This window comes from Pithys albifrons, chromosome 3, assembly GCF_047495875.1.
Source record: "Pithys albifrons albifrons isolate INPA30051 chromosome 3, PitAlb_v1, whole genome shotgun sequence".
Taxonomy (NCBI): Eukaryota; Metazoa; Chordata; class Aves; order Passeriformes; family Thamnophilidae; genus Pithys; species Pithys albifrons.
The window spans coordinates 72,994,777-73,009,096 of NC_092460.1; the positions used below are offsets into that span (position 1 = coordinate 72,994,777).

At 37.8% G+C, this 14,320-nt stretch overlaps 1 protein-coding gene across 23 annotated transcripts in view; it reads right to left on the minus strand.

The window, feature by feature from the left end:
• Positions 1-2,621: 2,621 nt before the first annotated feature.
• Positions 2,622-14,320, minus strand: part of NRCAM (neuronal cell adhesion molecule) — a 151,504-nt gene continuing 139,805 nt past the window's right edge. For 19 of the 23 annotated variants that reach the window (XM_071552387.1, XM_071552394.1, XM_071552381.1 and 16 more), the window contains one exon: positions 2,622-6,120. In XM_071552387.1, the coding sequence (XP_071408488.1) occupies positions 5,883-6,120 (238 nt within the window). In that variant the 3' untranslated portion in view covers positions 2,622-5,882. Of the gene's footprint in view, positions 6,121-6,708; positions 6,750-11,664; positions 13,669-14,320 lie in introns of those variants that run through there. The other 4 variants (XM_071552391.1, XM_071552403.1, XM_071552402.1 and 1 more) reach the window with 2 other exon arrangements.

A 14,320-nucleotide genomic window follows, 5' to 3' on the forward strand; every position in this document is an offset into this window, starting at 1 on the left:
TAGAAAAATATATATGAGCTTCCCTTTTGATAAAGTTTATAGTTATTCTCTAATTGTAATAGAACAGCAGAGGCTGTTTTCTTATTAAAACAAAATTTTGGAACGAAGCAACTGTTGTGAAAAGGACAGGAAGGAAAAATAATCTCAGCTAAATAAAAGTTCTTGCTGGCTAATTGCTCCAGTTATATCATTATCCCTCAGAACTGTAGTTGTGTACAACTAGAAAATTAAAGCTGTAGTATTCCCTTGTAGGTAGTGTGACCAATTTTTTTGTGCTCCCTCATGTGGTATTTGTATGTACACAACACCACAAGGCCTATCAAAAGACATTTTCCCTCTCCTTTCTGGTAATCAAACTGTTCCTGTCCATGTCAGCTTTTTTTTTTTTCTTCACACTTATCTGTCCTCTGGCTTGTCCAGAAACTGCTGCAATTAACTGCCTTTTAATTTTTTCCTCTCTTCAGTTTTATTCCTAAAGCTTTTGTTATTTCACATTTGGAGCCCTCATTGTGTAACTTCTTCACCTCCTAAACTGTTTGCATGGCTCCCTTGTGAGTTCCTTATTGCAACAGTTTGGAAAATTCCCACTTTCCTCATATTGCTGGACCACTGGTCAAATTCCCAAGCAAAGGGAAAAGGGTCTCTTCTGGCCTTGCTCTGTATTTGCAGAAAGCATGTGCTTTCCAGGAGTTCCAAATCTAGGGAAATTACAGCAACTACTTGGCGTGTTTGCTTGTCCAGCTGCCTGAGCACTTCCTCTGCCCCAAAACTATAAACTTCCTGGCAATTTTCAATGAAGTCTGATGTTTCTAAGATTGGGAGATCTTTATAAGTCTTGTGAACCAAGAAGTGGATAAATAGAAGGAGAATGATGTGCTATTGATCTATTACGTTGGTCAACAGATAGTCTGGGCTGCACCCAGTGAGCTGAGCTGCTCCAGTGAGGGCTTCTGCTGCCTCTGCCATGGGGGTTAAAAGTGGCTGCTTTCCTCTTTTCCCTGTTTAGGCCAACTACCTTACTGCTGTTTCTCAATCTCTCCAAGAAACCTCAAATATTATACTTTTGTTCTTCCATTTTCTCTGTCCCAATAGTTTCATTTCACTTCCTCTTCTCACCCCACCAGACAGGCAAACTTTTCATGCCAGCATTCCTGTAAACTCTCTCACTACAACACATACATTGCAGACCATCGACTTGGAATATATCCTGAACACTGCCATTTAAAAAGCTTAATTTTTCTTCTTAATTCCAATGAAGTCTTGAAGCCCTTTAGATCTTTGCAAACACAAGGCAAAGCAAGGTATGGAGTGGGCTGCTATCCTCTGTCAGGCAAGATGCTGGGTTTCAAGGTCAAAGCATCCCTCTTTGGAGGTCTTTGGAGGTCTCTGGAAGATAGGCATCAAATACAGTTTAAATGTCTTGATGCAGCAGGAGACTGGGAAATGTCTAAGTTCAGCACCAGCATTAAACTGTCAAAACTTTCACTGTTTGAAGGCTAATGACTGAAAGCCTGGGCATGCATATTCATACAGCATGGCAGTCTGGAGACCAGGTATTTTTCCTCCTCCTCCTCACTTATATCGAAAATGTGATGGAAAGCCAGACAGAATTAAATCAAATTTACAGCAGTGGCTTAGATTTTTGTCACCATACCATGGAGTTTTTTTCAGCTGACAGCAAAACCTTGTAAACTGTATTTCACTTGAGCACTTCAGAGCAACGAAAACAGGTCAAAAGGCTGGCCAGATCCTGGTGACAGGAGCTGTCTCCTGCCCTGCCCTTCTCCAGCCTAAACATATGCAAACCTATTACTTGCCAGCTGGCTTCAATTTTATCCCACTGTGCTTCCCTAGGGAGATAAAGGCAGTGCTGCCAGTTGGACAAACTTCTCCAACCTCAAATAAAGGATCCATCCTTCAGATATTAAATGCAATCTGAATCTTTTATCAGCTAATCTTCATGCGAGCACAAGAAGGAACTCTGTGTATATTTTTGCTGCAAAAATTCATGAGATCAGAAGGATCACCATTTTCCTCCTTGCTTACAATCACAATGGATCACATCTACTGTCTGTCAAAGTCCCGCTGACATGTATTTATCTTGACAGTTTTGTCTAAAGTTTCCTCTTATCATGTACAAAGAGCAGCCAGAGATCCCTTCAAAGGTTAAAACATGATGGTCAGTTGGATTTATTTCCACCCCAGGGGCATCATTTGAAGGTAGATCCCTACAAGTAGCACATTCAGTTATTTCCATCTTTCCATGAAACCAGTTGCTGCTTCTGCCAAATCTCTGAAATGTTCCTTCCTAAGTGAGAAGATAGAGAGGGGGAATGGGACAGAAACACAGCAAAGGGCAATTGCTTTTCAGAAATTATTGGAATCTCATCCTCTTTCTGCTTTTCTCCCCAGTTCTTTCAGAGAAGAAAACTTCCACAATGCAGACAATATTTCTTTGTATGTAATTTCTGTATGTTCTCTTTTAAAATGGTCCAGACAACATACAAGGAGAATTTGGTTCCTAAATATTTTGCCACTTTACCTCTGCTACCTGGAGCCATGAGGAAATTGTATTTTCCTAGGAACAATGTGGGAATAGAAGATTACAAGAAAAATTACCATTGGGGTATCCTCTTTAATTCCCTCCAGATTTATACAATCACTTCAGTGAGAATAAAACCAAAGCCAAAAGTGTATCACTAAAACGAAAATGTAGCAACTATATGTATTAGTACACTTTGGAAAACATGCACAAATAACGTACGTGTGTCTCCAAAATTTGAAAGCTTTTCTCCCAACTAAGCCTAGGGAACTCAGACTCCACTTTTCAGGAATTATTCTTTAAAGGAAATAGAACAGCTGTATCTCTTATCTCCCAGTCAATGCACATTGCTGGAAAAATTAACAGATACCTGCACAAAAACACAGGTAGCCCAGTATCTGAAGATAGCATGAAGATATCTGAAGATAGAAGTGCCAGACCTGAGATTGTGCAAATGAAAAAAGCTGGAATATCCAGGAGTTTCTGATTACACACAGAAGGGCTGACAGAATGGCTTCGGATTCGGTGATAAGATCCCTCTTTCAAGCATCATAGCCAAACATCAACTTTTAGATTCATTTCCTGAAGCACCTGCATCTCTTGGAATCCATGGCGCTCCTGCAGTCTTCTATGCAGAACAGCTGCCCTCCTGCCCAGTCTGTTTCCATTTATACATAGAATAGACAAGATATGAAAAGAGCATTGCAATGGATTTTGTTTACTGTCAAATATGATATTTAAAAATTCCTCACTTCATATACTGTTTAAAAACATGCCCAGAAAGTTTTATGTAAGACAATTGCTTTAGGATACAAAATCATTATTTGGGATCCTATCTGAGAGCTCTTTATTTCAAATCAGCATTTTTGCTTTCTCTTATTCACTCTTGCAGGTATGGAACATGACTTTAATTTTTTTCTTTGCAGAAATTTAACTAAATGAATAACAAAGGCATCCATGGAAGCAAAATGTAAAAAGCAGGAGATTTCAACAGGAAATGGTTAAGACAAATCTACATTTTCTCCAATGGTAGCACGTGAAGATATGTAATGTTCTGTAAGTAATTTGGTTGCAGTAAAGGAAGTTCTGTAACATCAAGGGAACTATTTCTGCCAAAGTTTTTTCATGCTGTTTTTCCATTTTTAATTCTTAATTACAGGATGAATCTGATGTGATTTTTACTGCTACTGTAAACAGAACAAACAGTGAAATTTTAAAACCACATTTATTTTAATACAAAATCTGTTGCACTATTACAGAAGTGAGCCTGTATTTTTACCCCCACATGCACAGATAATTCAGCATCTACATTTAAATAAGAGGAAAATTATATTTCTCTTGACCAAAACCATTGGCAAATTCTGTTAAAAAATGTTCTCTTTGTGCTTTGTAATCAATGTTCATATAATTAATTTCGTATTTCGGTTTCCATTAAGGAAACTGATCAATGAGAATCTCAAAGGTGTGAAAGAGGCTTATTACAGCTGGCTTACATTTGGGATTACTTCAGCTGTGCTTTACCTACAATATATACATGAAAGCTGTGAGGTGTCCTACAGGCTAATGTAATGCACTGGCAAAAGCTCTGAATGGTTCAATTAGGAATCTGCAGTAAATGAGCAGAACAACTCACTATTTTGTTTTCACAGAAAAAAAAAAAAATTATGTAGATGCTTTAAAATACCATGCACACCATCGGCTGTAGTACTTCTTACACAGTACAACATAAGCTTTCCTGGTTTATTTGTCTGTAACACCTAGAAGCATATAGCATCTACGCTTTCAGTGTATTTACAAATTCAACAAAATATCTACATATAAAAAGCTTACTTAAAATTAAACTTGATGCAAGTTATGAAAAACCAATTTATTGGCAAATGAAACTGAGCATTCCTTCAACCATAGGTTGTTATAAAATTTTATATTTGGAGGTAAACATTTGATTGATATAGTATGCGAGAAAATAATTTTTAACCAATAAGGGTAATCCTTTATAAATAAAATGTATGAGCACTTGTCAGATTGAATCCCGTGGTTCTGAGTGGTAAGCCCCTGCTCTTCAGGGAGTAGATAACTGCAAAGCTGCCACACTGCTCAGGCTGCGACACAGAGGCAAATGCGCTCTCGCCGCTGCAGTCAGCTGGTTTGGGTTCTTAACTATTTATTTCTCAAGAGCTTATACCTTGCTGTGTTAGTAAACAGTTTAAATCTGGTTGTGTTTTGGGGGGTTTTTTTGGTTGTTTTGTTTTAAATATTCTAAGGCCATGAAAACATGTTGCACTGTAACTGCGTAGAAAGCATTTATTTCATTTTTAAGGGGAAAAAACCCCATACTCTTCTTTGTGTAATTTAAAATATTTTAAACTTTCCATTTTTAGCACAATAGTTTCATAACACGTTATTTTGCTTCAAATTTTTCCTTTATTTGGCAATGGCAGAAGTCTGCTAATCACAGTTTACTGCACCAACTGATTTATTAGTGCAGTGCATCACGGAATGCATATTGTATGAAGGCACTGAATATACTCTGCCCTGTGTTTTCTGGAATATTTTCTCTCATTTTTAAAGTTTCTCTTTCAGCGACTGTATAAATTCCAAAATGCATTGCAATGCATATCTTTTATGCCCTAAAATCAATTCAATGAGTTTTGATGGAAAAATAGAACACTGTACTGCTGTAATACTTGATAGATTAAAAAGGCTATAAAGTAATAGGAGCAAAGAGCAGATAATAGGGTCTCATTAAGCATCAGCAAATGCAAGTGTCATATTTAAATCATTTAGCAATTATATACTGTACATACTGTTCCTAACTGTCTTGCAAAAAGACATATGATAGCTAGACATTAAGTCACCAATTTCACAACAATGTCCACAAAGACATTGAAGTTCTATATAATACTACTATAACACTCTGACAATGAGAACGGAATTCATATCCAGGGAATCAGCTGAGGACTGCATAACAAATTGTCAAACCATGTTTTTATAGTGTAGACAAGATTACCTGTGAATTGTGTAGCTTTTTATTTCCATGCATTATACTGTATATGCAACAGGAAACAAAATCACAAGTCGATGTTATGGTTTGTGTCAGTTCCTTTGAAAAAAAAAAAGTAAAAGTACCCAAGTTTTGCACCAAATTTGAATTTTGTATTTTGATTCATACTAACATACCACTTACTGTGTCATTAGCTGTGTAACAGTATTGACCTGCATGTTGTCATAGCATTAACACCTGGTGGTGAGGAGCTCCATCACCTGCATGTTCATAGGATGAGAAGGAGGATGTGCAAGTGCTTTGAACAAACTGAAGACACAAGGGGATCGAGTTCTGTGGTTACACAAATGAATTCATGGCATTTACAGGAGAAGGAGCCTCAGAGCTTTCATTTCCTTCAGCAGGTTCTTTCTCTTTTTTACCACTATATTGTCCAATAAAGGAGCCATCCTCATTGAACTGACCATTGACACCTTCTCCATAGTCAACTAAACTATCATCACTGTCTTCTTTTTTCACAGTTCTGTCTGAAGGTGTCCGGCTTCCTTTTTTTAGAGGTTTATGGTCCTCTGCATCACTGGAGACACAAACAAACAAACAAACATGGAATTAACAGATGTATTATTTATTAAAGAAAAATCAGCCATGCATGCAGAGTTTATGAAAAGCATGTGTGCAACCCTATAATCCTTTAGTAAACCCACATCACATTGTAGAGACAAATCAATATGATGCAGTTCACATGAAAACATGGTGTAGGAATGGTTTAAACAGAGAATGTCTTCAGTGGAGGGAGGGGGGTATTGTGTTTCCTTCCCCCCCGCCCCTCCAGACTTCGTGCATGACTTTTCAATGGCAAGACCTTGGCCCTCGGCTTGGAAGCCACTTAGATGCAACTGCAAGCATTAAAAAGTGGGTTGTTGGGTTATAAAAAAATTGTTTGTTCTCCAAAGGAGCAAGCTTATGATGTGCCGTGAAGTTAGTCTGTTAAACTTCTTAATTTCTTTGACCCTTGAACATGAATGAAGAATGAATTTGGTTAAATGAAATATACTGATTTTCTTTACTAGTATAAAGAAAATAAAAGTGCTGCATTTTGAAATAATTTGTTACATAATGCAGGCCAGACTTGCAATTTTCAACCTTACCTTTCAAGAGACCTATATATTCCATTAAAAGGGTGCAGAAGAAACAAATGAAAATAGCCTAAGAAGAAAAGCAAAGTCCATATCCTGATAGTGATCAGTATTTTATCAGTAGAAAGTTGCTCTTAAAATTTCTAAAATATTTAATGCATTACAGGTAAAGCAACAATTTAGCTTAGAGCAGCTAGAATTGAGGAGTTGAGCACATACTTATTCTTTTTCATTTCTTATCATATCCACCTCCCATAATTGGTAATGTTCTGACAACAATGATAGTGATTTGGAGGACAACAGAAAAAGGAAAGAAAGGCAGGGAGAAGAGATCTCTGTAGCAAAGTAGTGTGGTCTTTCCATGTCAAAGGAAAAGCTGCAGCACCATCAGCATTCTCAAATAAATTTGCAGCTGTGGTAGGCTTGTATTTAATGAAATAAATGTAGTTGGGCTCTTTTCAGAATCCTTTACACTGCACTTCAGTTTCAAGATGAAGATTTCAGCAGCAGCTCCAAAGCATTGTGAATTAAAAGCCACTTCTGCCAGCTGCACTTTTGGGTGCCATTATTTGCCTTGTCTTAAACAGAGTATGTGACTTTATTTGCATATAGAGTAAAAAAAAAAGTAAATTATTTAGAGTTTTTATTTAGACTCACAGCTTATGGAAAATATAAAGAAAAATGTATAAAATATGCAAAGAAATGAAATTAAATTTTACAATTTCCAGAATATTAGATTGAATATATACTCAGGAAATTATTTTAACCCTCTAATTCCTAAAAGCAAATACCTTAGTTCTTCATAGAAGGCATTTTCTTTTTTTTCCTAATTAATATCTTAGAACACCAAGAGAAAGCACAGATATATATACACACACATACACACACACATACAGCACATAGCATGTACAAGGTCACACAGATCATATCATTGGCTAACAAAAGCCCTGCTGAGGAACTGTTGCTAGAAGACCATTACACCAATTTTCCATCAGGCTGCTTCTCCTCATCACCTTTTTTTGGCTTTGGAAGACACTATGTTATCGTGTTTTAAAAGAAGGGAACTTCTAATATGCATATATTCACAGAAGAAGCATACCAGAGATTTTATCATTCTGTGCATACACCAGGAAAAAAGATGAAGGAATATCTCTCTTACACACATCTAAGAAAACCTTCATGGTTAAAGCACACAATGGTAAAACCTCTGAACTTGACTGTATCAGTCAAAGTAAGACCAGACCCTCACTTAGAAATAGTAACCAGTCCTAGTCCCAAAGAAGACCTGTTTTTTGGGTAAGATTTTTAAAGAAAGAACATTGACACATGGTTTGTTGTTTAATTTTAGGTAACTTCATAATTGCTTACACCATAATATGCAGGAATGAAAATAAAATTGAATTTGTACCATGTTTCAACTGGTTATGATCTCTGTGCAAATATTCTAAAGTATGACCCTATCCAATGTAATTCACTAGGCTGGAATACACACAAAATAAAAATACATCATTACTGTAATAAAATTATCCCTATTTTTGTGTTTAATCCAATAAAATCTTCAATTTTCCTTTACAACTTAGGTAAATCTGAGTATGGGAAGGTTTGCTTTGTGTTGCTCTTATGGCTTCCTTGTTTATATTTTTGCAAACAAAGTTTATTTACAAGCCAAACAACACAGAAATACTTACACAGTTGTTTGCATTGTGTCTATGACTTTCCTATATTTTGATAAGGATGTGGAACCTACCGTCTCTAAAGACAAATAAAGCTGCAGATTTACCCAGGAGTGTATCTGCACACAGCTGGGCACTGGTGTGAGAGTACAGTCACAGCACATGCAAAAATCAAATCTCAGCCCGGGAATTCCTTCCCTTTTTGCACTGTACAAATCCAGAGAGAGGTTCTGCCAAGACTCCGACAGTGGAAAAACAAGTGGGATTAGCCAGGATGCCTTCCACTCCACGTTCAGGAAAATGAAACCTAAGCCATGGTACCATTTATTCTTTATCAACCTGGATTATGACTTGTATTAGATTAATACAATGTTTTGAGTGGAAGTGAAAGAAATTGAGGAAGAAAGAGGAAAAAAGCAAACAGGAGAGGGACTAAAAAGTGAAGACATAAATGTTTTGAAAAGCACCATTGTTACCCAGGGGTGCAAAACAGAGAAGGGACTCTGGTGCTCTGGGGAAATGAATATATTACCTATTTGCTGCCAAGAAACAAACTGCAAAAGCTGCTGAATTGTGTTATGCATATGGATGCCCAAAGAACTACAGAACACTTTAGGCTGAAGAATATATAATATTATATTGCAAAAACATGTCAAAGCCATACATTTTAATATGGTAGCTGCAAGATTTGCCAATCTTGCTTACAGTTGTTCATAGAACTATTTCAAAATGCAATCAGGATAAATCACAATTTCTTTTAGTTTCTTTTTGTGGTTTTGCTGGCTGATTTTTATACTTATCTGGTGTAATATTATGATATAAAAAATAAAGTCCAAATTAGGTTGACTGCAATTACAGAGCAAAACTGGAGAAGTTTTTGAAAAGTGTCATGTATGCAGTACACTCAGTTGGGTAGTGAGAAAACAATACTGGGAGTGAACCAAAGAAGAGGTGTGAATGGATACGAATTCCATATTTAGATCAGACAGCCATGGAAGCAAAGTGCAGTGATACTTTTACTATTTTTTGCTGTATAAATAAATTCCATATGAGTAGCTTTTTAAGGATGAACTTTTCTCAATGAAGACTCACATGCGCCAATCATTTTGCTAAGTATTGATATGTACCACATACATTTCTCGATCTTTTAGTAAGAACAGAATTTAATATTAAAGCATACTGTAAAAGCATGATTTAAATATTATTCATTAATAATTGCTAATATATGAATAACGTTTATTTTCCTTCTTGGTTTAATGAAATACATATCAAGAGATATCTGTTAAGAGAGGTAAGAAGTACATAGGTAACAATAGCATGAGTAAGTGCAAAGTACAATTTTTTTTTTAAGTACTTCAATTTCACAAGCTTATCAGTTACTGAAAGAAATATGTACCTTGAAATCTCCTTTCTTCTTTCAACTTTTCAATTTTTCTTCCTTAGATATGGGTACATGCAGCAACCAGTCAGAATGGGGAAGAAGAGTTTTACGATGCCTCTGCAGTCCAGCAGGCAACTAGTTCCCCCTAAACTTTGCCACACTCATGGACATGCAAAAAGACTCAATATATGGTTAGCAGTATACTACTTTTCCTTATAATACAACTGTCAGTCGAAAGGCAACATAAACCAAACAAAATGGGTAAAACATTCTGGGCTATGGGATGCAGACAGTGAAAACTGTTGCCAGTAAATTCCTTTTTCGTGCCCTCAGGTCAGCAGCCCAAAAATGTTTCAGTACAAGTTGTCAGGAAAGCCACAGAAGTACCTTTCACTAGGGATTCCCTCCACACTGCAGGACAATCTCTGCCCTAATACCTAACAGGTTTCTGCTCACACTCCTAACTTGTTAAGACTGCGCAGGTGACAAATGCTTTCCCTATACATTTAGGCACCTGTATCAATCCAGATTTCAAACCATTTTACTATTTCTTATTTAGCTACGACATAACCACATCTATATTAATCTTCTAGTAGATTTACTTTAACATCCCTGTAATAATCTTCAGTTTTGGGAGAAGCTGGAAAAACAGGGAGATTAAGCTCTGGCTTTAAATGGCAATGTGTCGGAAAAAATTGTTGCTAGCAAAAAAATTTTACTTGGTCCTCGTGAAAATTTTAAAGTAAGATCTGCTTGAGAGAAATTCAACCAACCTGCCATCCTCTGTATTTCTGGTGGAAAATTATACAAAGGGAAATCAAAGCACTGATTTAAAAAGCAATCACACAGGTATTCAATGATTAAAATAAGAACTGTCAAAGAAAGTACATGTGTGCAATTTAGAATATAGTAAGACCAGTGCCAAATCCAATCAGACTATTCAGTTCTTCAGGCAGTCCACTGAGATCTCCCGTGCTAGAAGGGACCAAGCCTAGAATTACAGTGCTGAGGCACAAATCATGGCTAGGTCCCTCAGGAAATACACTCAAGCTGTAATAAAACCTAAGTAACTACAAGAGAAAAAGATACTGTTGTAATTACAAACTATATTCTCATTGTCAATCAACCCATAACTAGAAGGAAGAGTAATATATTATCCAGCAATCTCAAAACTCTGCCAGAAGGACTCTCATAGCATATCTAAAAATTTCTAGGAAAAATACTGTATGTGTCAAAATGCTGAAGAAGAGGCAAAATAATTCAACAAAAAATATGCTAACATCCTGTCTTACCACACTAGCAGTCCTACTACTGTAGTAGCAGTAGCCTTGTCCTGTTTCATCTTCCTAAGAACATTCTGTAGACTGCTGGACTTTTGTCCTTCCCTTGTATCTAACTAACAAGTGCAAGTTTCCAGTCTCTCCCCATCCATGAGCCCACAGGTCTGTATCTGACGTAACTTCTTAGTTTCTCTCAGTTTAGGGAATAGAAGGGAAATTTAGGCTCATTTATACATCTGCATTGACCTGAACAGGAGCTTTAGATAATCTTTAATTTAATTTAAATAAACATACATCTGTTTCTTGCAGTTTCTTTGTGTAAGCATTGACTGCTCACAATTTACTTTCTCAGTGCAGTCTGCTACAGAGGTGATGTTTTCCCTTATTATGTGTAAGTAAAGGAATCCATCCAGTCACAGGAACATAGCATACACAGTCATTCTGTGATTCCTGAAACATCTTCATTTCCTAAAGCATTATTTGGATCAATATGGCAGAAAAACGTGATGTTAGCTGGTCCTGCAGAAAGTATGCTCTTAGATGAAGTTCAGGAATAGCAAAATTCCAAACAAATCCAAGCCATCCCAAGACTACTGGGAAGCCTAGCAAAGGAATGTGAAAAAACCCTCCCCATAAATTAGGAGCTATAATTTCTCTATAATTAGTCATTAAGACTTAACTAACTTAATACTTTAAGTCTTATTTGAAAACAACTTCTTTTCTGAGCACTGGGCTTACTTGTCCAGAAACAGTGAAACATTTCCAAGTCTTTCTTCTCAGTTCCTGAGAAAGTAGGAAGCAACTCAACGTTCTTAGAAAGTTCCTCTTGATGGTCTGGTGTCTCTCTGAAAGTGAGATGTCTTTTCATACTTGGCATGAAATGATTGTGAGACTTTATACTTTCCCTTCCCTCCTTTGAACCTTGGAGGAGAACGCAAGGTGCTCAGACACTTGTAAGGATAAGAAAAGGAAGAGCTTCCAACAGAGCTCTTTTTTTTCATCTGATGTAAGGAGTGTTTGTGTTCTGAGAACTCCTTCATGATCTGGACTAAGGATTCACCAAATAGTTTTCCCCCTGTGTATGGCAAAGACAGCAGTTTACATTTTAGATCTAGTGACGAGGTCCAAGGACGCAGCCATATAGCTCTCCAGGCTACAGTGAGGCAGGCCGTATTTTTTACAGTGAGTCTCAGAGAATCCTCAGCTGCATCATGGATAAAATCAGCTGCAATTTTACATAGCCTGTGTTTCCTCTGGATGGCACCAGATGAGACCCATTTCTTTTTGAATCTGGCTCGTTCTTCCTCCAACCATATTAGTAATGCTTTAGAAGCATAAGTGCAATAGATAGATACTCCAAGCTGGGCTGTAACTAGCTTGAAAGATCTTTTAATTGCTTCCTCAATCTTCTTGTCAGTAGGATCTTTAGGGAGAGCATCCACATTATCAGGGCCTGACAGTACAGGATCATCAGTAACCAATGCTCTGTCTACCTCAGGCAAGGTCCCCCACAAAGCAGCTTTATCCACTGGAAAAGGATAAAGCTTACATAAGACTGCTGGGGCTTCATGCTTGGCCTCAGGATTTCCCCAAATCCTGCAGACAAGATCCTCCACAGATGAATGGACAGGAAGTGCGTTATCTACCATGCCTTCTTCAGCGGGGATAAGCAGTTCTTCTGAAGCACATTCAGATTTAGCAGATTTTAGCATTAATACTCTCTTCATGTGTTTGAACAGATAATTCTGTTTCTTCATGTCAAATTTACGCAGAGGATCTGGTCCTTCTTGATCTTCCGTAGGGGACTCAGATGCCACCTCCCCATCTTCAGGGGTTGACTCAACCTCCAAGGCCTTGTCAGCCTCAGGTCTCTCCTTCTCAGAAGCTGTTTGATCTTTTAAGCTGTCCATATAGTCAGACTCAAAAGTCTGGGAACTGCTCCCAGATGCTTCTAAAGGAAACAGTGGAACTTCTGTAACTGGTACCCTGGGATGCTTTACTGAATGTGACCTAGCCTGTGCCACAGATGTTATACTTTGTCTGGCTGCAGTCAAAGCATCCTTCAAGACAGTAGCTAGCTCAGGCAAAATCACAGATTTCATTAGTGAATTCTTTTCAGATTCAGAGAAGTGAGTAGCAGTAGAAGGTCTTACCTTCCTGTGGCAGGAGCTCTGAGTGTCTTCTGAATCTGAGCTGCAGACTGGGGTCTGGCTGCACCAGTACTGGTGAGAAGAATGCTGCCTTGCCAGTGAGCCACCAACTGAGTTGCAGCTGAGGGGTTGCTGGAAAAGGGATGGCTGTCCTGCCTGAGAATCTGAGCCCTCCTCCAACCCCATTATCTCTTGCTCAGAAGCATGAGGTCTAGAACCATGCCTGTACTTCCATTTGTCTGACCTCTTTTCCTCTCGGCAGAGGGAAGCAGAGTCAGAACTAACCCTTGTAAGCTTTGAAGACTGCCTAGCCCTCCTCCTGGTATAGGAGGTCTCTGATCTGGTGCTGGAGTATTGATCCCCTGACCTTCTGAAGAAGTTGGATCTGTCAGATCTCACAGACTTTGCTTTGGTAAAAACAGGGTCTGCTTCAGGAGAATTGGCACAGCTACCTTTTCTTTTCTTTTCTTTGTCCAGTTTCTTTCCTGTCCAAGCAGACATGGACCTGAAGTGATGAAAAAAGTTCAAAATACTCGAATTCCTAGATCTTTCAAAAATTACAGTTTTTTTCAAGGGAAACCCTATACCCTTTTTCCTCAAAGAAGTACTGCACCATGTGAGGCAGACAAACTGGGAACTGAGTGACTGCAGGGATGCTGGGCTGCAGGGAGAGTGGCAAGGTATCTTCTGCAATCTGACTGGTTGCTGCTGCTGCCCTTTCTCTAAGGAAAAAAGAGGAAACCCCAATATAGACTAATTGCATAGAAACACATTTTAGAAGGAGTTTTTGCATGGTAGAGAGGACAAGCTCTTTTATGTGAACAAATCTGAAAGCTTAGCTTGCATCTGCCCGTATTCACCAAACATGAGGTGAATAAATGCATTATAAAATAATTTAATAAAGCTCTAGATTATTCTATAGATGAACTCAAGCCACTTAAATATGGAGACATAAATTCAAATCTTACTACAGGTCACACATGAAAGCAGGCTAGAATACTTATTCCAGGGCTGAGAAAAGATGTATTGAGGTCATATAATTTGTAAAACTCTGTTCACAGGTCAGTTTCTGCTGCTGAAAGTTCCAAGTATCAAAAAACAGTGGAGCAATAAGGGATAATGCAAACTGAAATGCCCAGGAAAACTTAAACAGTACT